General features: G+C 39.7%; 1 protein-coding gene across 2 annotated transcripts; it reads right to left on the reverse strand.

The window, feature by feature from the left end:
* Positions 1 to 265: 265 nt before the first annotated feature.
* On the reverse strand, positions 266 to 23,060 carry LOC137637234 (zinc finger protein 585A-like). Of its 2 annotated transcripts, XM_068369495.1 has the most exons (5): positions 22,976 to 23,052; positions 18,989 to 19,116; positions 17,619 to 17,950; positions 8,446 to 9,234; positions 266 to 6,005 (listed from the first exon to the last, which is right to left on the reverse strand). In XM_068369495.1, exons 3-5 carry the CDS (start codon positions 17,938 to 17,940, stop codon positions 4,288 to 4,290), a joined length of 2,829 nt encoding a protein of 942 aa, XP_068225596.1. In that variant the 5' UTR covers positions 17,941 to 17,950; positions 18,989 to 19,116; positions 22,976 to 23,052; the 3' UTR covers positions 266 to 4,287. The 2 variants fall into 2 exon arrangements, with proteins under 2 accessions (XP_068225596.1, XP_068225595.1); XM_068369494.1 differs by lacking the exon at positions 18,989 to 19,116 and having other exon boundaries at positions 22,976 to 23,060.
* Positions 23,061 to 24,560: the final 1,500 nt, after the last annotated feature.

Genomic DNA, 24,560 nt, shown 5'->3' on the forward strand with positions numbered 1-24,560 from the left:
GTTTTGGCATTTAATAGTTCTTCCCCACTTTATTGTCTCACACAATCAGTGTCTGAATTTAAAATCTTAATCCTGCTTCTATGTGAATAAAAATATTCCGACTTCCAGCTCATAATTCTAACTAAAGTTAAAATCAATTAGATCTTTTATTTTTCATTATATTTTGCTTGAGAACATAAATAAATTCTAACCTAAATAGATTCATTGATAAGTAGGTGTAACCCACAAAAACGTACATTATTGATTGTCCAGGAATCTGAGAAATATAAAAATTAGAAGGGTTAACTTTAAATAAATTATTTTAAAGACTATATAAATAAATAAAAAGAAAATTATAAAATATTTCTTCTCTTTAGGTCTAGTTCCTTTACTGTACTTGAGAAGGCAATCAACATGAATCTAACCGGGCGTAAACACAGATCTGCCGAATACAAAATAGCCGTGCTCTATATGAAAAAATTGACTAAAGCCAACGTAAATTTAATAAATTCCACCGGACAGTTTACTTTCAATAGAAAACGGTTTACAAAAGTTTTGGGAAATCTGCTGTACAGAAGGTCCTTAACCCTTTTACCCGCAGGCTATTTGGAACTTTCCAACCCTTAACCCCCAGGCGTTATTTTTTCTTTAAACACATTTTGTAATATATATTTTTTAAATTGCTCCAACAGCCTTAATTTTCGTCATAGAGAGTTCAGGTTGGTCTCATTCTTTTGGAAAATGTCTGAAGTTTCTCATAAAGTTGTCAAAAATATGCAAAAAAAAAAAAAAAAAAAAAAATTTAAATAGCTGTTTTTTTGCAAGGCTGTACCAATACGTCCATGGGGGTAAAGGGGCGAGTTTTGTGAAACGTACCAGTACGTCCACGGGGGGTAAAAGGGTCAACTCACAAACATTCAATTTACAAACACTCGGAGATACAAACACAAATTCGACTGAAATCATAAATCTCTGATATTTTATGAAGAGTTCGTATACTGTAATGAGATAAAAAAATATTGTAAACCAATATTATATCATTTAATAAAATGAATTGACATTTATTACATATGGAACGGGATTATTAGTTGACTTTTGTAGCTGGAAATCATATGAATGGAATAGTCAGGCTAGGTTTACCGTAGACCGAAATTTAACAAAATTAATTTTGCAAAATAATTCGACTTACATTAACTTCTTGGAACCTATTAAGCTTGTAAGTTAAGAACCTTCTGTACATATTTGAAGTTCTACTTGCGAGAGACTATACCGTTTTACTTTCATAACTTCTGGTTTGAAAGAATCATCATCATCTACGACCATTGATGCAAAGGGCCTCGGTTAGATTTCAGTTGAAAGATTGTTAAAATAGACTGCTGTAAATTATTATACTCTACTGAAGATTATTTCATCACAAGCAACCAGCAAATGAAAACTTGATAAACAGTACACAGACCATACGAGCGATGAAATACTTTCAACATGCCGTAATTACCGGGACGAAATTTAGTCGGCAAGAAAATTAAAAATACAGTTTTTTTAAAAGATTCTTACGATATATAATACCGACAATGTTCTGCCAACTAGCTTCTCGATAAAAACGAAAGCGATCAAGGTACTAAAATTACATTTCGGTAATACACTATTCAAAACTTAAAAGTCCATACAATGTCCTTGCTTGAGCTTCGATAAATATATTTCTTACTTGCATTTATGTTTCATATTCATAGCTTTCGGAAAAACCTTATCTTGAAGTTGGCTTACAACACAGCAACCTCAAATTACGAATCCACCAGCCCATATTCACGATATAAACATTAAATTATAAAAAACGACAAACAGCTGGACTTCTCAACAAAAGATAAATATTCTTTTTCAATAAAATCTAGAGATCCCTTTACATAAATACCATTATAATCATATAAACTATAACAATATATATTGCACAATTTATAAAAATCTATTACTCTATATAAAATGAATAAATACATAATTTCTGCATTCTTAACTTGTAAGAAGTACAAACTTAATCACAGGTTACAAAATGATTTTGATTGTAACATAATTTCTGCACTCTCAACTTGTAAGAAATACAAACTTAATTGGAGGTTACAAAATGATTTTGATTGTAACATAATTTCAGCATTCTCAACTTGTAAAAAATACAAACTTAATCAGAGGTTACAAAATGATTTTGATTGTAACAATTTCTGCATTCTCAACTTGTAAGAAATACTAACTTAATAATTGCAGGTTACAATATGGTTTTGATTGTAACACTAAACACCTAAATGAACAGGGACTACACACATAGGGTGTCTGGTCATTAGCATATGTACGTACAGTTTAAGAGTGGAATGTGGACGAGAGAACATCTTGTACATCGACAAGCCACTTTCCAAAACGTTCATTAACAAAGTGTAGATTCACAAGAACGGCTTCTAAAATATAGACACGGATTATACTATTTTCTTGGAATGAAGAATAATCAATTGAGAACATAATTGCAAAACTAAAGATATAAATTATAACTTTGAGTTGGACAATAGTTTATACTCAGTACTTAAATAACAAAAAACTTAACTACTGTAAAAAAAAAAATTCAGCGATCAACATTATTAAAAACTTTGCATAAGTTTATTACGAGAATGATTTTACAGACTAACATATAAAATAATATATACTTTATCCATCACATACATATATATATACTGTATGCATATATTTGTGCCTCTTTCCCCTAAAATATATTGTATTTATAAACATTATTTATACAATCTGTGACCTACAAGAAAGCAAATAATCTCATTATCGTAATTTCTCTCGCAAAATAAAGTAAAAGTTCATTTTCCAAAGATAAATACAGTACAGTAATACCTCAGGATACGAAAGTTTCTTTATACGAAACACTCATTGTAGGAAATGACATACAAAGATTTTTTTGTCTCTTAAGAAAAAAACTCAGGATACATAACGAAATTTGTGATGTTAATTTATTTAATGATTCAAATATATTTGACTATTTCATCATACAAATGAAATAGTCTATTTCATTGTATTTCATTATACAATCGGCATCAATGACCTAAGATGTCAGGATGCCGGAAAACCTCAAATTAATCAATCAATTAATCAATCATTATACGAAAAAATCATGTTACGCAAGCCACTCCGGATTGAATTAATTTCGTAACCCGAGGTATGACTCCACTGTATCTTGTAATTTTGAATAACGTCATTACACCCAGTGCAAGATTGCTAAACGAATATCGAATTACAGTATTACGGCAAGCAAACTAGCGATAGAAAATGGTCGCCACATTTCGCATAGAAAAGACCAATATCTTGTTCGACATTACACACTTTTCTAATCCCCTGCGATCTGTCGTTTCACTGTGAGTTATAGGAGAAAAAAAAATATCATTATATTAATGGGTACCTTTCTCAAATAAGTTTTCATATGTTTATTTAATTAGATTGTGTATCAATTCAATAATATTAATTGTAGTACTGTACAGAATAATTGTCAAAAGCACATTCTGTGAAGCAACCAAGTCTGTGTGGCAGAAGTTGCCAGAAACGCTGAACAAGCTAAAATAACTTTGACATTTGAGGTTATTGCATCAAGAGAAAGTTTCAAGGAAAAAAAAAAAAGAATGATTTGCAAAGTGAGCCTTAAAGCCATGGTGGTTACTCTTTTTAACTTGCAAATTGTAGGATCTGTTAAAAGTACGAATTGAAAACAATTATATTATTATCAGGTCGCACTATCAACGCCCTCTGACGAGGTATAAGGGCATTAGTAAAAATCATAAATTTCATAAATCCGAGGAAGAAATAATATAAGAAAATCTTTTCTGAAAACGCTCGGAGAATGTTCTCGACTAATATAAACATCTGAATAAATATCTACAAACCAACGCTGTGAATTTACAAAGACGACAAGAGGCCCACCACAAAAGAAAAAAAGAAGACAGAGTATGTTTAAATTCTGATAAAATTCCAATACTTCAAAATACCCAGAGAGAAATTTTCGGGGAAAGGAGGCACCAGATCCACAAATGTATAATCCTCTGACACATTTCAACGACCTAAGATTAACGATGTAACAAGCTATACAAATATATGTGCACAAAAACTCTCTTGTATATACAAGTATATAAAGGTTGGCTACATAACGTTATGTTATTCCAAATACTAAACTCTTGACTAGTATAAAATACTGGATACAATAAAATCTTATTTATATTAGACATACTCTGTACATTTATAAGAAACATCAACCATTGACATAACTACAGTACTGTACTATGTACTTTCCTCATGTTTTTTCAAATGAAATGCAAGCTTGTCCTTCCTGGAAAACGTAGTCAGACAATGAATGCATTCGTAAGGCCTCTCTCCCGTGTGTGATTTCATGTGCCGCAGCATGTCGGACTTCCGAATGAAAGCGTGTTCGCACACGTTGCACTGAAACGGTCTCTCCCCCGTGTGGGATCGCATGTGCGTTTCCAAACTGCTCATGGAGACCAACCACTTGCCGCAGATTGTGCACTGCGCTCGCTGAGATCGCGCTTTTTTGAGGTCCGATCGCTCTATGATCTCCTCCGAGAGATCCATCTGTTGTTCGTGATTTAGTAAGTGTGCTTCGTAATTCTTTTTCACTTTGAACTGTTTACTACAAACACCGCACTCAAACAGTGTTCTCTCTGTATGAATCTGCATGTGTGACTGAAGGTTATATACCTTCCTAAAAGCATGTCCACATATATTACACACGTGCAATTCTTTGCCCTCCGTTTTGATCTGGGTCGCGTCCCCCTCCTTATTTTCGGTGGTGTCACTTTCTTCGCCCTGCATTTTCTCCCGCTCTGAATCCCCATCCTCTTCGTCGGGATTTCCATCCATCTTCGCATCGTCCACACTTGAATTATGTTCCTCGACCTCTGTGTCGGTGATGTTTTCACAGGACCTAAGGTCTTCTTCACCCTCTACATTCGAGGAATTCGCAAAGAGATTCTGTCCTTCAGCCCCTGCATTCGCAGCATTCATCAGTGAGAATTTCCTTCTTTTCAAATGTATGTTCATGTGCTTTAGCATGTGATCTCTACGAGCAAAGGCCTTGCCGCACGAAGAGCAGAGGTGAGGTTTCTCCCCTGTGTGAATTCTTCGATGAAGACCTAGTTTGTGAGCTTTTTTGAAAGTCTTCGGACAGAATTCACAGCAGTGTACTCCACTTTCTTTAACGGGCTTCGGTTTTGGCTGGGACACCTGCTCCACGATCACTTCCCTCATGACGTGCTCGATATCTGCTAAAGTCCCAAAAGAAGGTGGAGGAATTGCACTGCCAATATTAACACCCATTTCTGATTTGACTTCCGGCTGAGCGTTACAATTCGTGGCTTCTAACATACCGGCTTCATTCACCTCGAAGGAAACACCGCTTACGGGCTCCTTAACCTGCAATAAAACCTCGGGCATCACGTTCGTTGAAACCCCATTCCGGGAGACGATTTTCTCTGGGAATCCGTGACACTTGATCTGATGCCTGCGGAGCCTTTCAGAACGCGAGTAACGACTACCGCAGAAGCATTCGTACGGCTTCTCTCCCGTGTGGACGCGCAAGTGCCGCTTATACTTATAACTCTGGGTGAAAGTCACCCCACAGTAGGAGCAGGTAAATGGGGAGGTAGAGTGGATAGGCAAAGGAAGTCCCCTGCTTATCAAGTCCTTATTTCTGGCTTCCTCCAGCATAACATCGAGTCTATTGCCGTCCACCTTGTGTATGGCGGCGTGCATTTTCATGTGATCTATTCGGCTGAACCGCTTCCCGCAGAAGCAGATGTAAGGTTTCTCACCCGTGTGGATCCTTTTGTGGCACGTGAGCTTATCAGAGCGCGCGAAGCTCTTGTTGCATATGTCGCACTGAAACGGTTTCTCACCGGTGTGTGTTCTCAAGTGGACTTTTATTTTGCTCCTTGATACACTTTTCCCACAAATAGGGCAGTCTTTATTGGACAAGTCCCCTGAAAATAAAGAGGTACGTATACAAAACTGACTGATGACATGCTGGCAGTACAGTACCTAAAATACATCAAAATTAGAAAGGATTTTACATGATAATCCTACAACAACTGCTCAACTCTTTCAGACTAATTTACCTACAAAAAAGGGATTATCAAAGCTACACCAGAACTGTACCTGAAAATCCAGAAGAAAATTACTACAATATCATAATGATTCTGCCAAAACTTCAGCAGTAATGAAAGCCCTTCAAAGACAAGGAATAGATGAATCTCATGTTAGAACACTTGAAGCCACTTTAACACAAGACCTATTGCCAGTTCTAAAAAGTCATTGGTACACCAACAGGGCCAGTAAAGACCTACTCGATACCTTCCAGTAGAAAGTTGATTTTCGACGCTGGACCAATTCAAATTTCTGTTATAAAAGTCATTCATTATCATAGAAAAAAAGCTAAAAGAAAATCCTTCCTAAATACTAAAACCAAGAGACTATCATAAATCTTTAAAAGTAATTTGTACTTTTCCTGACAATAGACAAACCTGAATCCTTTCCTATTAGTTAACTAAACACCGACTTGCTCTGGTTCCCGGTCAAACGAGAGCATAACAACTTCCTAGCGCGTGGACTGGCCATATGGGGAAATAACAGGTCAAAGGTGATAATGTATAGCCGGACACAGGAATTGAAGGCACGCCTCACTCTGACGAAGTGCACCTTGTCACACAATTGCTGTGCGACAAGTAACCAAACAGATAGTGTAGGGAGAGATTGCAGAAGTGGTGAGCAGGACTACACACAGGAACTCGCCGCGCAGTAAGGGCGTGACAGGGTGCATTTCCTCAGAGCGAGGTGTGCTGTGAATTCAAATGTCTCGTTAGTTGTAAAAGCGAATACAGTACTGTAGACCAATCGCTATTTCCTCTCTCCCGACACGAGCCAATTTCCATCCCTTCATAACCAAAGTATCATCAGGGGCAGAGACCGAGGTGTACCAGAATCGTCCCGGGGACGGAAGAGGAGGAAGATGGTGCCCTCCATCATCTAATTATTTCCTTTTAATAATAATTGATTCCTTTCTGCATAATAAATTAATACAAGACTGAGCAGCAATAAAGCAATAGCATAAACTCCTGTACCTAGTACTCTAACGCATTCCAAACTTAGTTTTCGGTCCCGCACTGTCTCTTTCACTCGTAAGTAGGGAGAGAACCATCGGAGTCTTGCACGACTCCTATCGATTTATCTTCCTTGACTTATGTTATTTTCTTTTTATTCTTAGAAATAACAACATCTGAAGAATATAACAAAGACAAGGCCCAGGAGGAGGAAGAACTAGAAGGGGAGGAGGAGCACACTTGCTGCTTCTTGCTGGCCTTTTTCGAAAACCAATGACGATGCTAGAATAGAGAAAGACCAAAGGGCCCTCTACTGAAGCAGCAGAGACAACACCAACAGGTGCCACAGCTGAAAGGAGGAGTCATGCAGACGACACAAGGGCAGTCTTAGAAGTCCTGGCAGTAAGAGACACTGCTCCGCTAACAGTAGACCATTGATGCCCAAGGAATATAAACTTCCTTGGGTTTAAGTTGTCATTGTCAAACTGCCAGACATACCAAGGGGATGACTGCAAACAGCAATGAGCTCCCTTCAAAAATGAATAAGGGTGAAGAGATTACAAACAAGTTAGAGTTCTCTTGCTTGAGGGTACACTCGGGCACACTGTTTTATCTAGTTTCTCTTCTTTTGTTTTGTTAAAGTTTTTATAGTTTATATAGGAAATATTTATTTAGATGATGTTACTGTTCTTAAGATATTTTATTTTTCCTTGTTTCCTTTCCTCACTGGGTTATTTTCCCTGTTGGAGCTCCTGGCCTTATAGCATCCTGCTTTTCCAACTAGGGTTGTAGCTTAGCAAGTAATAATAACAATAACAATAATAAATATAAACCTGCCACACATTTGTGGTACTGTATTATATTGTCCAGAAACTACTCCATAATATACAGTAGTACTTTTCATTTATTTTATCCATGTTAACCCTAATACAACAGCATGGTTGCACACTTATCTATTTACTCTAGAAGGCAAAAGCTAAAATGTTCAAGTCAAGATTTGAAAGGCAGCAAGGGTGCATGTGTACTGCCGTAGCCGAAGTCAAAACCGACTGTCTAGCGGCCTGACAGGAGAGTGGGGTTTACCCACCACCCAACGGTAGTTATATGTAGCTCGATAAATTTCCAATGACTGTCCCAACTTCACAAAAGAAATACAATACTCCTATTGAAACACGAGGGTTTGTATTTGTGTATGAACAAATAACTTATTTCAACAGTCTTCATAACTTCCAAGACAATTATTTTCTAATAACAAGATAAAGTATATCACAATCTGCTAAGAATCTAACTTTACAGAACTCACTAAATAAAAAGTTATACATACCACTCTGACTCATGCTGTCATCCAGATCAGCTTCGCCGAGATTGTTGTAACCCCCTTCCGATTCCGAGCCTTCTATTCCGTCCACCCTCTCCAAGACAACTTCATGACTGAGCTCGGCATCAGTCTCGTCGTGCTCTGCCTTCACTAGGGTCTCTAAACTTCCGGGAGCATTCAATTCCACGTTGCCGGGGAGCTGTTGGTCCACTTGCAAAATGACCTCCGGAAATAATCTTATCGGCACCTCACCTACTACACAATTGTTTTTATCAAGGCCGTGGAAGTTCAACTGATGCCTGCGCAGCCCTTCCGAACGAGTGTACTTATTACCGCAGAAACAGACGTACGGCTTTTCTCCGGTGTGTACGCGCAAGTGACGTTTGAACTTGTAGCTCTGGGTGAACGACATGCCGCACTCCGTACAAGTGAAGGCGCCGGGCGGACGTACTTGCGTGGTCACGGCCTTCCTGACGTTGCCATTGAATTGGCAATTTCTAGCTTTCTCGAGCAGGGCGTCTCGGTCCGCATCGTTGAGGTCGTGCGTTTTGATGTGATCCTTCAGGTGATCCAGCCGTCGGAACTGCTTCCCACAGAAACACACGTGGGGCTTTTCTCCGCTGTGGATCCTCTTGTGGGTGATGAGTTTATCCGACCTGGCGAAACGCTTGTTGCACACGTCACACTCGTATGGCTTCTCTCCCGTGTGCGTACGCATGTGTACTTTCATCTTGCTTCTGGAAACTGTTTTGCCACATACAAGGCACTCTTTGCCCGACAGCTTGAAGACTTCATCTAGCAAATGGAAAACATGTCTTAAGAGGTGGAATTACATTTAAAATTGATCTAAAATCAAGCACACTATTCTACCTGCTTCCTTATTTCCTTTTCTTACTTGGCTACTTTCCCTGTTGGAGCCCTTGGGCTTATAGCAACCTGCTTTTCCAACTAGGGTTGTAGCTTAGCTACTACTACTAATAATAAAAGTAATCATAATAACAGATATGACACTACAAATTTAACCATCTCGTGATTTGATAATAAATATAACTTAAGAAGTGGAATTCAATTCAAAATTTATCTAAAAATTACACTACTAATTTAAATTCAAACCAAAGTTGAATAATCTCTTTTTTATTGAGTAAATAAAAAGTATTCACTAAACAACTGCAAACATTGAGAAATGGCATGAATACATAAAATCAAATTACCTTTACCTTATTTTCTACAAACCACCGCAACGGACTGTGATATAATTTGCATACATAATAAGGAATTACAGTAACTATTTACCTTGGACCATAACTTCTCTGTTACTGTAATTCAGAAAATGTTATTTTGATAAAAAAATAAATTTTTGAATATACTTACCCGGTGATTATAATAGCTGCAACTCTGTTGCTCGACAGAAAAACTCTACGGAAAAATTCGCCAGCGATCGCTACACAGGTAGGGGGTGTACTCAACAGCGCCATCTGTCGTTCAGATACCCAGTACTCATTGTAAACAAAGAACTCAATTTTCTCCTCTGTCCACTGCGTCTCTATTGGGGAGGAAGGGAGGGTCCTTTAATTTATAATCACCGGGTAAGTATATTCAAAAATTTATTTTATTATCAAAATGTTATTTTGATAATAAAATAAATTTTTGAATATACTTACCCGGTGATTATAATAGCTGCAACTCTGTTGCTCGACAGAAAAACTCTACGGAAAAATTTGCCAGCGATCGCTACACAGGTAGGGGGTGTACTCAACAGCGCCATCTGTCGTTCAGATACCCATTACTCATTGTAAACAAAGAACTCAATTTTCTCCTCGGTCCACTGTGTCTCTATTGGGGAGGAAGGGAGGGTCCTTTAATTTATAATCACCGGGTAAGTATATTCAAAAATTTATTTTATTATCAAAATAACATTTTTCAATATTTAACTTAGCCGGTGATTATAATAGCTGATTCACACCCAGGGTGGTGGGTAGAGACCAGCAAAATATGTTTACATCATATGAGCTAAGAATTTTTATTTCATTTTAGAAGTTATCAAAATAACTAAACAAAATAAATAGGTACCTGGTAAGGAAGTCGACTTGAACAATTACTCTGCCTTTTTAAGTAGGTCTTCCTTACGGAGCCTCGCGATCCTCTTAGGATGCTGAGCGACCCCTAGGAGCTGAAGTATCAAGGGTTGCAACCCATACAACAGGACCTCATCAAAACCTCTAATCTAGGCGCTTCTCAAGAAATGACTTTGACCACCCGCCAAATCAACTAGGATGCGAAAGGCTTCTTAGCCTTCCGGACAACCCAAAAACAACAATAAAAACATTTCAAGAGAAAGATTAAAAAGGTTATGGAATTAGGGAATTGTAGTGGTTGAGCCCTCACCCACTACTGCACTCGCTGCTACGAATGGTCCCAGAGTGTAGCAGTTCTCGTAAAGAGACTGGACATCCTTAAGATAAAAAGACGCGAACACTGACTTGCTTTTCCAATAGGTTGCGTCGATTATACTTCGCAGAGATCTATTTTGTTTAAAGGCCACGGAAGTTGCGACAGCTCTAACTTCGTGTGTCCTTACCTTCAGCAAAGCTTGGTCTTCCTCATTCAGATGGGAATGAGCTTCTCGTATTAACAGTCTGATAAAATAGGATAAAGCATTCTTTGACATAGGCAAAGATGGTTTCTTAACTGAACACCATAAAGATTCAGACGGGCCTCGTAAAGGTTTAGTTCGTTTTAATTAGAACTTAAGAGCTCTTACAGGGCATAAGACTCTTTCTAGTTCATTTCCAACCATACGATAAGCTTGGAATATCGAACGATTTTGGCCAAGGTCGAGAAGGCAGCTCGTTTTTGGCTAGAAAACCAAGTTGTAGAGAACATGTAGCCGTTTCAGATGAGAATCCGATGTTCTTGCTGAAGGCATGAATCTCACTGACTCTTTTAGCTGTGGCTAAGCATACCAGGAAAAGAGTCTTTAAGGTGAGATCTTTCAGGGAGGCTGATTGTAGCGGTTCGAACCTGTCTGACATAAGGAATCTTGGTACCACGTCTAAATTCCAACCAGGTGTAACCAAACGACGCTCCTTCGTGGTCTCAAAAGACTTAAGGAGGTCCTGTAGATCTTTATTGTTGGAAAGATCTAAGCCTCTGTGACAGAAGACTGATGCCAACATGCTTCTGTAACCCTTGATAGTGGGAGCTGAAAGAGATCGTTCTTTCCTCAGATATAAGAGGAAGTCAGCTATTTGAGTTACAGAGGTACTGGTCGAGGATACGGATACTGACTTGCACCAGTTTCGGAAGATTTCCCACTTCGATTGGTAGACTCTAAGGGTGGATGTTCTCCTTGCTCAAGCAATCGCTCTGGCTGCCTCCTTCGAAAAGCCTCTAGCTCTCGAGAGTCTTTCGATAGCCTGAAGGCAGTCAGACGAAGAGCGTGGAGGCCTTGGTATACCTTCTTTACGTGTGGCTGACGTAGAAGGTCCACCCTTAGGGGAAGTGTTCTGGGAACGTCTACTAGCCATCGAAGTACCTCGGTGAACCATTCTCTCGCGGGCCAGAGGGGAGCAACTAGCGTCAACCTTGTCCCTTCGTGAGAGGCGAACTTCTGCAGTACCTTGTTGACAATCTTGAACGGAGGGAATGCACATAGATCTAGATGTGACCAATCTAGGAGAAAGGCATCTATATGAACTGCTGCTGGGTCCGGGATTGGTGAGCAAAATATTGGGAGCCTCTTGGTCATCGAGGTTGCGAAGAGATCTATGGTTGGCTGGCCCCAGGTGGCCCAAAGTCTCTTGCATACATCCTTGTGGAGGGTCCATTCTGTTGGAATTATTTGTCCCTTCCGACTGAGACAATCTGCCATGACATTCAAGTTGCCTTGGATGAACCTCGTTACTAGTGATATGTTTAGACCTTTTGACCAGGTGAGGAGGTCCCTTGCGATCTCGTACAACGTCAGAGAGTAGGTCCCTCCTTGCTTGGAGATGTACGCCAAAGCCGTGGTGTTGTCCGAGTTCACCTCCACCACTTTGCCTTGAAGGAGAGACCTGAAGCTTTTCCAGGCCAGACGTACTGCCAGTAGCTCCTTGCAGTTGAAATGCATTGTCCTTTGACTCGAGTTCCATATCCCCGAGCATTCCCGACCGTCTAATGTCGCACCCCAGCCTACGTCCGATACGTCCGAGAAGAGAACGTGGTTGGGAGTCTGAACAGCCAGGGGAAGACCCTCTCTTAGGTTGATATTGTCCTTTCACCAAGTCAGACAAGACTTTATCTTTTCGGAAACCGGGATCGAGACCGCTTCTAGCGTCTTGTCCTTTTTCCAGTGAAAAGCTAGATGGTATTGAAGAGGACGGAGGTGTAGTCTTCCTAGTGACACAAATTGTTCCACGGATGACAGCGTCCCTACCAGACTCATCCACAGCCTGACTGAGCAGCGTTCCTTCTTCAGCATCTTCTGGATGGATAGCAGGGCTGGGGGCTGATCGTCTTGTTGTTCAGCAACGTCCTCATCAGAGGGTTCCTCATCCGAAACTGATGAGGAAACGGCAACGGAGTGGGCAACGTCTGGCTCGCTGAATCCGGTCGCACTGGTGGATGCGTGACGGAGCCGGACGCAATATCATGGAACTGCTGCACAGTCTGTGAACTGTCAACAACCATGGGTGCGCGAGGAAGCACAGCGTCAACCCGAGACTGTCTAGACCGTCTGGGTTGTGCAGTCAACACCCTACCGGGTTGCTGAGGTTGACGCACTGCGTCAAAACAAGTCACCTCTGCTGGTTGTTGAACGTCCTGAACGTCAACAACCACCTCCGAGCGTCGCTTAACGTCAACGTGCGGCTGGCAACCCACACTGGGTCGCATCGGTGGAGGAACCACCTCAACTGGCAGACGCGAGTAGGTTACCTCAGCGTCAACAGGGCGCACAACCGACCGGTTGGAAGGTTGTTGGCCAGAAGGTTCTTCTCCGCATTTAAGTCCTCTATCAAGGACGCAAGCTTGGACTGCATGTCTTGCAGCAAAGCCCATTTAGGGTCTACGGGAGCAGGTGTGGCAACAGACGGGTTAGCGACTGAGGCGGAACCGTTTACCATCCCTGAAAGCCTTGTTATGCGTGACATAATAGTACAGCAAAACTTCAAAGGCTCGACAACAGCTGTGAAGTTGACCTGTAAACAACTTGGAGCGTCTCCTGGCTAGGCGCCAGGGAGAGTCTACCAGAATTGAGAAGTCTATCTGGGCAGAGGCATGAACTCCCAAGCCGAGAACTTCTCTCGTGTCATATCAGACTCTCGCTCTATAAACCAGTTTAAAAGAAGGGAAAGCAAATGCTGTATCCCCCAAACTCCTCCTGGTGAAAAACCAGTCGCCTAGCCAATGTAACGCTCTATAGGAGAGCGAGAGAGCACTAGCTTAAAAACAACGGCTTCGAAGTAGCTAGGCCTAGTGTAAGCTCTGACGTTTAGGCGAACGAGGAGCAGCAGTTACCAAAAGATCCGGACGAAGATCCTTAAAAAAATCATCATGATTTAATTAAAGTCCATAGGAGGCTATGCAGCTTTAGGCTCCTCTCCATCTGACAGAGTCCACAAGGGAATATCAGTAGGAGGAAGAACAGCAACTTCCTCATCTACAGGAACCTTGTCCGATAAAAGCTGAGTCTCTCACTGGTGCATTAGTAGCGGACCAGAACGCAACGTCATGTAACTGCTTGACAGTCTGTGAACTGTCAACAACTGAACTGTCAACCACAACAGGTGCGTGAGGACGCACAGCGTCCACTCGAGACTGCTTTGACTGCCTAGACTGAGCAGTCAAAACGACTCTAGAATGCGGAGGTTGACGCACAGCGTCAAAACAAGTCAACTCCGATTGTTAGTGAACGTCTTGAACGTCCACAGGAGCATCAGCAAGTGGCCTAACGTCCAAATGCGGCTGAAAAACCACACGAGACCGCATCGAGTGTGGTTCTAAACAACCTGACTGACGTGACTAAGCTACGCCAACGTCAACAGTAAGCACAAAGGAACGTTAGGTTGGCTGAAAGCCAGGATATCGATGAGATAAACGGCTAGACTCAACGGACTAATCGGTAGAATAGTCTTCCATAAGGGAGGCAAGCATATACTGCATGTCTTGCCATAAAACCCATTAAGGATCAACGGAAATGGTTGTGGTAAGAGACGAGGGTAACGTCTGTGACCGCAACACTTTGCCTACAAAAAAAAAAGACTCTCGGAGTCTGTGTTACGCTTTTGTTAGGCGGCGAGCAGTTATCCGATGACTGCATAGGGTCAGAGCTGTCCTAATGGTTGTAACCAGGATGCTGGACCTGTCCTGAAAGGACTGACTTTCGCTTAAGGGCTTCGAAACCTTGTGACAGGTTTCTTATGCGAAAAGCCTACGGATGACGAGGAGAAACAACGTCTCTCTCGTCTTATGGTAGGGGAGATCTTGGTAAGATACACCCGATACCATAGAGGGAAAAACGTCTGTTCGTTGGTCAAGGCCTCTCGAACCCATAAGTCGTTTGACATTACTTCTCCCCTGGGCTTGGGAGCATGTAAGAGGTCCCGGACTAGGTGAACGACAGGCACGAACAGACGAACCCTCGGACGCAATACTGTAACACTTTGCGCCTCGGACGCAACACTGTAACACTTTGCGCATATCACTTTATCACTTCGATTTTCTGTTTTGCACTTATTTCTACCTGAAACACGCAATTCTACCCTTCATTAAAAGGTAGTAATTGCGAAATCAGTCGTATAATGCAAGCTCATTAATACCAGCAAAAAACAGAAAACATATTTTAAGATAAAAAAAATCAGTGGTTGGGAAAGAGACTAAACACTAGTTCATATAACTACGTTTTCAATCTCTCACCGCACATAGCCTGGGGACGAGAATAAAAACCTAAAAACGTTTATCCTTCCTCCCCGTACAGCGACTAGGGACGCGAGTAACACGAGAACAACGTTACCCGCTTGAACGGAACGTTTTCTCTCCTCTCTCTCCCTCCGTCTCTATCTCTCTCTCTCTTTCTCTCTTGATTTCGCACCTAAGAGAAGAGCCCAATTATATTTCGTCAAAAAAAAAAATGTTATTTGACTAAAGGAAAAAACTGAAAGGTTTTTCAATAAAAAGTTCCTTTAAATTAGAATTTAAAACATTTAAGCTAAGAAAGAATGAACAAAACGTCAGAATCGATTTACTCTTACTGCAAAGTGAAACCGTGATACACTCTCTCTCTATCGTAACGATAGAGCGCATGTTGAACGTCCTGAACGTCAACAACTGCGTAGCATAAAAAAACTAAACGTTAGTTCATCTTTGAAAACAGTACGAAGACTATCAAAGAAATTCTTTCATAAAATATTACATTTAAAAAGTTTTAAATCCTTAGCTCTCTAAAAGCTAATTACGATATAAAGGGCTCAACGTTGATTAACTTCGGTTACCAAGTTAGGACCGCCTACTCTCAGGAAAGGTCTATATAAACAAAACATTAAAATTTATTTTTATATGTTTATAATAAATGGAAAGTTAATCGAAGAGGCCTAATAAAGGCGGAGAGATATAAAATATATAGAGGAAAATCTATAACGTGATAAGAATTACTAATAGCCTAAACACACTTCCGTTTAAGGGAAGGGTCGGCCATTTAAAAGTGAAAGAAAGTCCATACTCTCTTTGTCACCATAATTAAATCTATCCAAAACGAGTTCAAGATTTAAGATGAAGATAAAACACCTGCATAGCGAAAGCTCAAAACTAGAATAAAGTACTTCACCAATTAGTTGTGAAAAAACTCCAGTTTGGCAACGGCGAATAAGAGCGTCTTGTCGATAGCTCGACAGAGAGAAAATTGAGTTCTTTGTTTTCAATGAGTACTGGGTATCTGAACGACAGATGGCGCTGTTGAGTACACCCCCTACCTGTGTAGCGATCGCTGGCGAATTTTTCCGTAGAGTTTTTCTGTCGAGCAACAGAGTTGCAGCTATTATAATCACCGGCTAAGTTAAATATTGAAAAATGGGTACAAGTTTATTTTCTTCCACATTTCTTTTACTGAACAATAACAAGACTGCATAAGTTATATATCTGGGAGTAATACTACATATACAAGATCATGATAGACAATTCTAATTCTACCAGTGATTATCAGCATCAAATTAGCGTACACGGGCCTAAAAATTTTAAAATCCTTCCACACCAGGTGCTTCGTAATCAGGTAGTTGAATCGGTCTAACTTCAAAAGTTCAAAGTTGCTGCGAATGTTTCTATGTTGAACAGCCTGACGTAAGTCTCTATTTACAGTTTATTTATGAAAGATCTATTCTAATGTTGTTACTGTTCTTAAAATATGTTATTTTAATTGTTCATCTACTTCTCTTGTAGTTAATTTATTTCCATATTTCCCTTACTCACTGGGCTATTTTTCTCTGTTGGAGCCCTTTGGATTATAACATCCTGCTCTACCAACTAGAGTGGTAGCTTAGCCAGTAGTAGTACTGTAGTAATAATAATAGTAGTAATAGTAATAGTAATAATAATAATAATAATAATAATAATAATAATAATAATAATCATCATTCTTATCCTTCCACACCCGATACTACAAAACTTCCCTATTGAGAACAACTGCTTGGCTACTATCCCTCACTAACAGGAAACTTTTCACAGATTATATTCAAGAGAAACGCCTCTTAACAACATAGGTTTCGTTCATGTATATCTGTGCACATTCCAAATCAGTTGATGTGTCTCAATGTCAAATAAAGCCTCAGAGAGCTTGGTGTCACTGGCACTCCATGTTGACATAGAAAGATGTGGCCTTCTCAAAGTACAGCTACGGTGAAATCACAAATTTTTAAAGTAATTTGTAATTTTCCTAACTATAGTACTAACAATTCTTTTAATAGGAGTAGGTCCTCCGCGAAGGGTGGAATGGCTGTTGAAATTTAACGAGGTAGTTAACTACAAACAAATTATATACCTGCTGGCTGGGCGGGCCCTAACCACCTGCTGACAGCCACCTATTCTTACCTCGTTAAAAAGCTTAATGGCCGTTCTGGGCTTACCAACACTCCTGTTAATGGTCAAAGGTTTGTATTACGCAAACCTCCATCAAATAAATAAACAGACATCCTTATTTCTTAGCTCACCTTCTTGCTTTATCATGAAAGAATTCTCCAACATAGTCCTAAACTCGTCGTTATACTGCACCGCCATGCAATAATTGTATTTCTCCGGATCTTCTTCATAATCGGAGTGGATTGGCTCTTCTACCTTCACCATCACGTCATCTTCTTTGTATTCCGTCTCGTCTCTCGGCTCTTCGTTCAGATCCGACAGCTCGGCCTCTTCTTCGACCCCAACGACGCAGTCCTCATCGCCGTTAACTACGTCGTCTTCGGCCATGCACACGCTGAGGAACTGAGTGATGTCGGGAACACCACCACTCGAAACTCCGTCTGAGTCCTCCATACCATTAGACCTGGAATGAACCAAAGATCAAACTGCGACTTTCCTTACATTAACTTCTCTTCCGGTTAGATAAAGCGTAGTTATACATCTCTAGTAATAAATTATTGAGTCTCTGAGATTTTATCATGTCACTTTCCAAATTTATTCTAATATTTCTTGTTATCAAACTCATACATTTCCATAATATTATTGCCAACATGTAAAGCAATTTTCATAATAGAATTACCGTAATTAACACTTAATGATGTTCATTGCTTCAACCATTTAATCTAAAAGGTAAGATATGCAGACTAAGCACTTCCCTAGTTACACTTACGTGCAGGTACTGACCTTTGCATGGTCACAATGTGGCCCGACGCATGGCCACCTTAGTTCTAGCACTTACACTGAAACTACCTCTTACCACTACAAGTGGGGAGGCTAATGAAGTTCCCTAAGTATAGTACTAAAAAAAAGTACGTACTGTAATAAATCTTGCTATATAAAAGGCATAATATGGAACTGAGAGAAGTATCAAGGCTGCCACTTATAACAAATCATACAAAATCACAAATGGATGTAGTAACGTCCCTGACTGGTGAACGCCAGAATGGGGTTCGAGTCCCACTCAAACTCTTTAGTTCCTTTGATCGCTGCAGCCTCACCATCCTTTTGAGCTAAGGATGGAGGGTTTGGGGGAGCCTATAAGTCTATCTGCTCAGTCATCAACAGCCATTGGCTGGCCCTCCTTGGTCTGAGCTTGGGTACTGATCATGTGTATATATGGTCAGTCTCTAAGGCATTCTCCTGTTTGATAAGGCAATGTCACTGTCCCTTGCCTCTACCTTTAAACATGCCAGCCCTTTGGGTCATTATTTCTAATGGTTTTTGTTCCATCGTGAATCATTGCACTCCCAAAATTTACATTACTTCACTGATCGTCTGTTCTGGCAAGCGGTACATGGATGTGCTGTGTACGCCAGCCTTGTGGGTCACTAGCTTGGGGATATTTTCTACTTTTACATATAGGCTATACTAAATGGAGAATGTTTTCAACACAAATCCTTACCTTAAGTTTGGGAGATCAAAGATCAGGGGTCCTGCGTCGACGGTGGGAGAACTACGGCTGACCCTGTGTTAGGTGGTTGGGGATGCAGCTTGAAGCAGGAAATAATATAACTGCTCGGACCTCTTGTGCTGGGGAAATCAACATACTTTAGTTTACTACTTTTTGAAAATTGAAACTGAACATTTAGAATACATTTTATAATCATTTTTATTAAGACATAACATGATAAATATTGAATAAAATATTCTTTTTCCATTCAATCATGGAGAACGTAACTTTCGATATCTCCCCACAATCTTTCGATGTTTTGGGTATGTGCACCCGTCTCAGGAATGATTTACAGAGAGGTACGCATCTCAGTGGCGAGAACTTTGTACCCTTTCCAGGAATCACTGTGGATTACGTTCCCCGCCTTGATATAACGTTTTATCAAGGGCACAAACGTCTCTGCATTTCTTAGTTGATCTACCAAAGGAACGACTAACATTATTTTGCTCTCCCGCTCCTTGCCACCAAACACCACAAAGGTCTACCTCTGTTACATTTCGACCTCCCAAACTTGGATTCATCCCCTTCGACAACAATGCTAGGCCCACCAATAGCCGGTTAAGCTCTGACAGTAATTTTCCGTTACTTCAGAAAAATAAGACTTCCAGTTAATCAAAGTTTGTAATGTCCAACCAAGGTTATAGGTAATAGTGCCGTGCAAAATGTACCTTTGAAAGAAAAGATTCACAAACAGGAGTATTTCCCACGCTTGAATGTGAGCATTTTTCAAGAAAGTTCCCTTAAATTAGGTTACGGAAAAACCGCATGCACGACTCTTTCCATTCTAAGCGACTTTGACTGATCGATTACAAGCATACTGATTGATGTGAGGTCTAAAGATGCACGGCTGTTGGCAGGAAGGGGATTGAACGTCTGAAGGGATGACTCCATGTTTCTGTAAGAACTTATATGAAGGTTTATTTTGCCTGAAAAAGAGGGAATATATCTTCCACTCCTTCAGGGAACAACCTGTACATACGGATGACACCATGAAACTGAAGAGAAAAGGGAGAGGATAGGTGTTGTAAAAGCACATCCATCAACTTATGAACAAGTACTTATAAGCTGTTAACTGTTTAAAAAACACAACTGACAGATATATCCTAGTAAATACACAGAAAGCTCCCCAAACCAATCGGACCCAATGCATTTGCAATAACACACATCAGTCTCTCAAATGTAAACAATTAAGTTAGAGTGAAAAATAAACCACATTACAATTAACCGATAGATATGTTATTACAGTGTATGTCCCAACCCCAATTAAACATAAATAGAAAAATGCCAAACTAGCCAGCGCTCGTCCATTTCTTATAGTGAATTCTAGTTCCACAAGAAAATAAAGTATCATCCTAAGAAAATAACATATAGCCAGTGTATTCTGCAACTTTACAGGTAACGATCGCGGAAGAATCAGTGGAACTTTATATACAGTTGATGTGTACAAAAATCTAAAATATTAATTAAATATCATATTTACCGACAAAATATTTCAGTTGGAGCCTTTGTATAACAACGGACAGGACCTCCACATGCATAGAATACCGCCTAACATAAACTTCCCCACCTAATCTAACCTATAAGCCGTGTCCTTACCGAACAGGTTGGGAGGATTCCCCCCCCCTGCGACACCCCTAGACTGTCGTATTCTAAGCAATAGGGTTCAATATAAGGGTGTTATGGGACATGGTTGTCGTCATATATACCACCGGAAAAATTTTTTTCTGTATGGGTGCCTATACTTTTATATCAGTATATGGGGCGTGTTACGTCAAAAGAAGTTAGTAGCCTAAGGGTTTAGCCAAAACCACATACAATATGCTGTTTTTGCAGTGCAATCTTATCCATTTGTAATATTGAATCCCGCCAATGCTTGAGGTAGGGCGGGACATAATTCTGAGAATTCACGGCTAAATAGACCTTCAGTAGCCCAATGGAATGGAAATTCACGGATAAATAGACCTTTAGTAGCCCAATGGAATGGGAGTTCACGGCTAAATAGGCCTTCAGTAGTTCAATGGAATGGGAGTTCACGGCTAAATAGGCCTTCAGTAGTTCAATGGAATGGGAGTTCACGGCTAAATAGGCCTTCAGTAGTTCAATGGAATGGGAGTTCACGGCTAAATAGGCCTTCAGTAGTTCAATGGAATGGGAGTTCACGGCTAAATAGGCCTTCAGTAGCCCAATGGAATGGGAGTTCACGGCTAAATAGGCCTTCAGTAGTTCAATGGAATGGGAGTTCACGGCTAAATAGGCCTTCAGTAGTTCAATGGAATGGGAGTTCACGGCTAAATAGGCCTTCAGTAGCCCAATGGAATGGGAGTTCACGGCTAAATAGGCCTTCAGTAGTTCAATGGAATGGGAGTTCACGGCTAAATAGGCCTTCAGTAGTTCAATGGAATGGGAGTTCACGGCTAAATAGGCCTTCAGTAGCCCAATGGAATGGGAGTTCACGGCTAAATAGGCCTTCAGTAGTTCAATGGAATGGGAGTTCACGGCTAAATAGGCCTTCAGTAGTTCAATGGAATGGGAGTTCACGGCTAAATAGGCCTTCAGTAGTTCAATGGAATGGGAGTTCACGGCTAAATAGGCCTTCAGTAGTTCAATGGAATGGGAGTTCACGGCTAAATAGGCCTTCAGTAGTTCAATGGAATGGGAATTGACGGCTAAATAGGCCTTCAGTAGTTCAATGGAATGGGAATTCAAGGCTAAATAGACCTTTAGTAGCCCAATGGAATGGGAATTCACGGCTAAATAGCCCTTAAGGAGCTCAATGGAATGGGAATTCAAGGCTAAATAGACCTTTAGTAGCCCAATGGAATGGGAGTTCACGGCTAAATAGGCCTTCAGTAGCCCAATGGAATGGGAGTTCACGGCTAAATAGGCCTTCAGTAGCCCAATGGAATGGGAGTTCACGGCTAAATAGGCCTTCAGTAGCCCAATGGAATGGGAGTTCACGGCTAAATAGGCCTTCAGTAGCCCAATGGAATGGGAGTTCACGGCTAAATAGGCCTTCAGTAGCCCAATGGAATGGGAGTTCACGGCTAAATAGGCCTTAAGGAGCTCAATGGAATGGGAATTCAAGGCTAAATAGACCTTTAGTAGCCCAATGGAATGGGAATTCACGGCTAAATAGCCCTTAAGGAGCTCAATGGAATGGGAATTCAAGGCTAAATAGACCTTTAGTAGCCCAATGGAATGGGAGTTCACGGCTAAATAGGCCTTCAGTAGCCCAATGGAATGGGAGTTCACGGCTAAATAGGCCTTCAGTAGCCCAATGGAATGGGAGTTCACGGCTAAATAGGCCTTCAGTAGTTCAATGGAATGGGAGTTCACGGCTAAATAGGCCTTCAGTAGTTCAATGGAATGGGAGTTCACGGCTAAATAGGCCTTCAGTAGTTCAATGGAATGGGAGTTCACGGCTAAATAGGCCTTCAGTAGTTCAATGGAATGGGAATTGACGGCTAAATAGGCCTTCAGTAGTTCAATGGAATGGGAGTTCACGGCTAAATAGGCCTTCAGTAGCCCAATGGAATGGGAGTTCACGGCTAAATAGGCCTTCAGTAGTTCAATGGAATGGGAGTTCACGGCTAAATAGACCTTCAGTAGTTCAATGGAATGGGAATTCACGACTAAATAAGCCTTTAGTAGTTCAATTGAATGGGATTTCACGGCTAAATAAACCTTCAGTAGCTCAATTGAATGGGAATTCACGGCTAAATAAGCCTTCAGTAGCTCAATGGAATGGGAATTCACGGCTAAATAAACCTTCAGTAGCTCAATAGAATGGGATTTCACGGCTAAATAAGCCTTCAGTAGCTCAATAGAATGGCTCAGCTATGGACCTCCATATTACGCCATAAAAAGCTCTTCCGAAATATTCACCCGTTATTTATGAAATGTATGAATAAAGATAATAATCAATAATATATTCCTTACCAAATAAATTGTTGGAAACGGAAGGAAAAACAGGAAAAAATAATCAGTAATCGACAAGAGAATATCTGCGCCGCTGCGTTGTAAACAAAACCAGACAACCAAAGATGACAGGTGTTTGTTATAGTAAGAAACTATCATTCATGTAAATAAAACAAAGTTAATCTACTAAAAAACTATTTAATTTATAAATACTTATTTCTAATTAATTATATGTTAAATTAATTACCATTTATCGTCTTTTATTTGTTAATTTTATTACTATGATAAGCCGAAAGGCATTCATGTTGTATTGTAAGGAGTCAACTTCTTAAGAAAATCTGTTCATTCATAATAAAACAATGTTAATCAACCAAAAAACTATTTGATTTATAAATATTAATTTATAATTAAGTATATGTTTAATTACTTACCGTTGTTGTCTTTTATCCATTAATTTCTTTATAATGATAAGACGAAAGGCATTTGTGTTGTATTGTAAGAAGTCAACTTCTTAAGAAAACCTGTCTATTCGGGACTTGATAAAAAGGGAAAGTTGTATAGAGTTATGTTAGAAGGTCATTTAATTCGCCTAAAGTAATATATTAGTTAGAAAACTATTATTTGTATATTTTTCTTGAATATCAACGAAATGTATTTTAGTTTTTTATGGATGTGGAACATTTATCATTCCTATTATTCTTAAAACATGCATACTTCTATTTAGTTCTCGTCTCTAGCTTTAACATTAACATGTAATTTTCTTGTAGGACAGTTATATATATATATATATATATATATATATATATATATATATATATATATATATATATATATATATATATATATATATATATATATATATATAGACCTATAATTCCCAATCTACATTTGATAAGTTTTTGTTAATAGTTTTGCTGTGTAAGCAGTTTACAAATATTTTTTTCAAGGTCAGAGAGTTATATTGCAAATGCAGATACATTGCAAGATTGTGTTAGGATTATGCAAAAATAAAGGTAATAAAACATAAAATGGAAGAGTTAAAGATATTATAATGATTAGGTCTTAATTATATGTATCAAAAGTAGAATAGGAAATTGAAAGAGAGGAAATTAGAGTAGGAATCACAAAGTTGAGGGTTGTAAACTATTGTGACAGAAGAGTACATTGAAGACACAAACACATTAGAAAGTATTGTTATAATTAAGAAGAGAAAGGTACACAAAAAGAGTCATGTAGTTAGGGCAGAATATCAGCGTTGTGCAAAGAATTTGCTGAATTGCAAAATATACTACGATAAATTATGAAGTTTGTACAAACTAGAGGTTAAAATACGCAAAAGAACAAAAAGGGAGGCAAGTTTGAACTTTGTAAGGACAACGTCCCACAGCGCTTGCAGCAATATTATCATCTTTGTATATATTTTTCTGTACATATTATTTATTCAGTCCGACGCAGAATTATCTGCCCTTCATTCCTATATACATTTCATTATTATGTGTCTAGCATGGGCTTTCATATTTATTGTAATGTTAACTGTAGAAAACACAAATGCCCCGCATTTTTCACCTGTTCGCAGTCGGTCAGTCACCTTGCTACTTTGCCGTTT

Source organism: Palaemon carinicauda, unplaced genomic scaffold (genome assembly GCF_036898095.1).
Source record: "Palaemon carinicauda isolate YSFRI2023 unplaced genomic scaffold, ASM3689809v2 scaffold597, whole genome shotgun sequence".
Classification (NCBI taxonomy): Eukaryota; Metazoa; Arthropoda; class Malacostraca; order Decapoda; family Palaemonidae; genus Palaemon; species Palaemon carinicauda.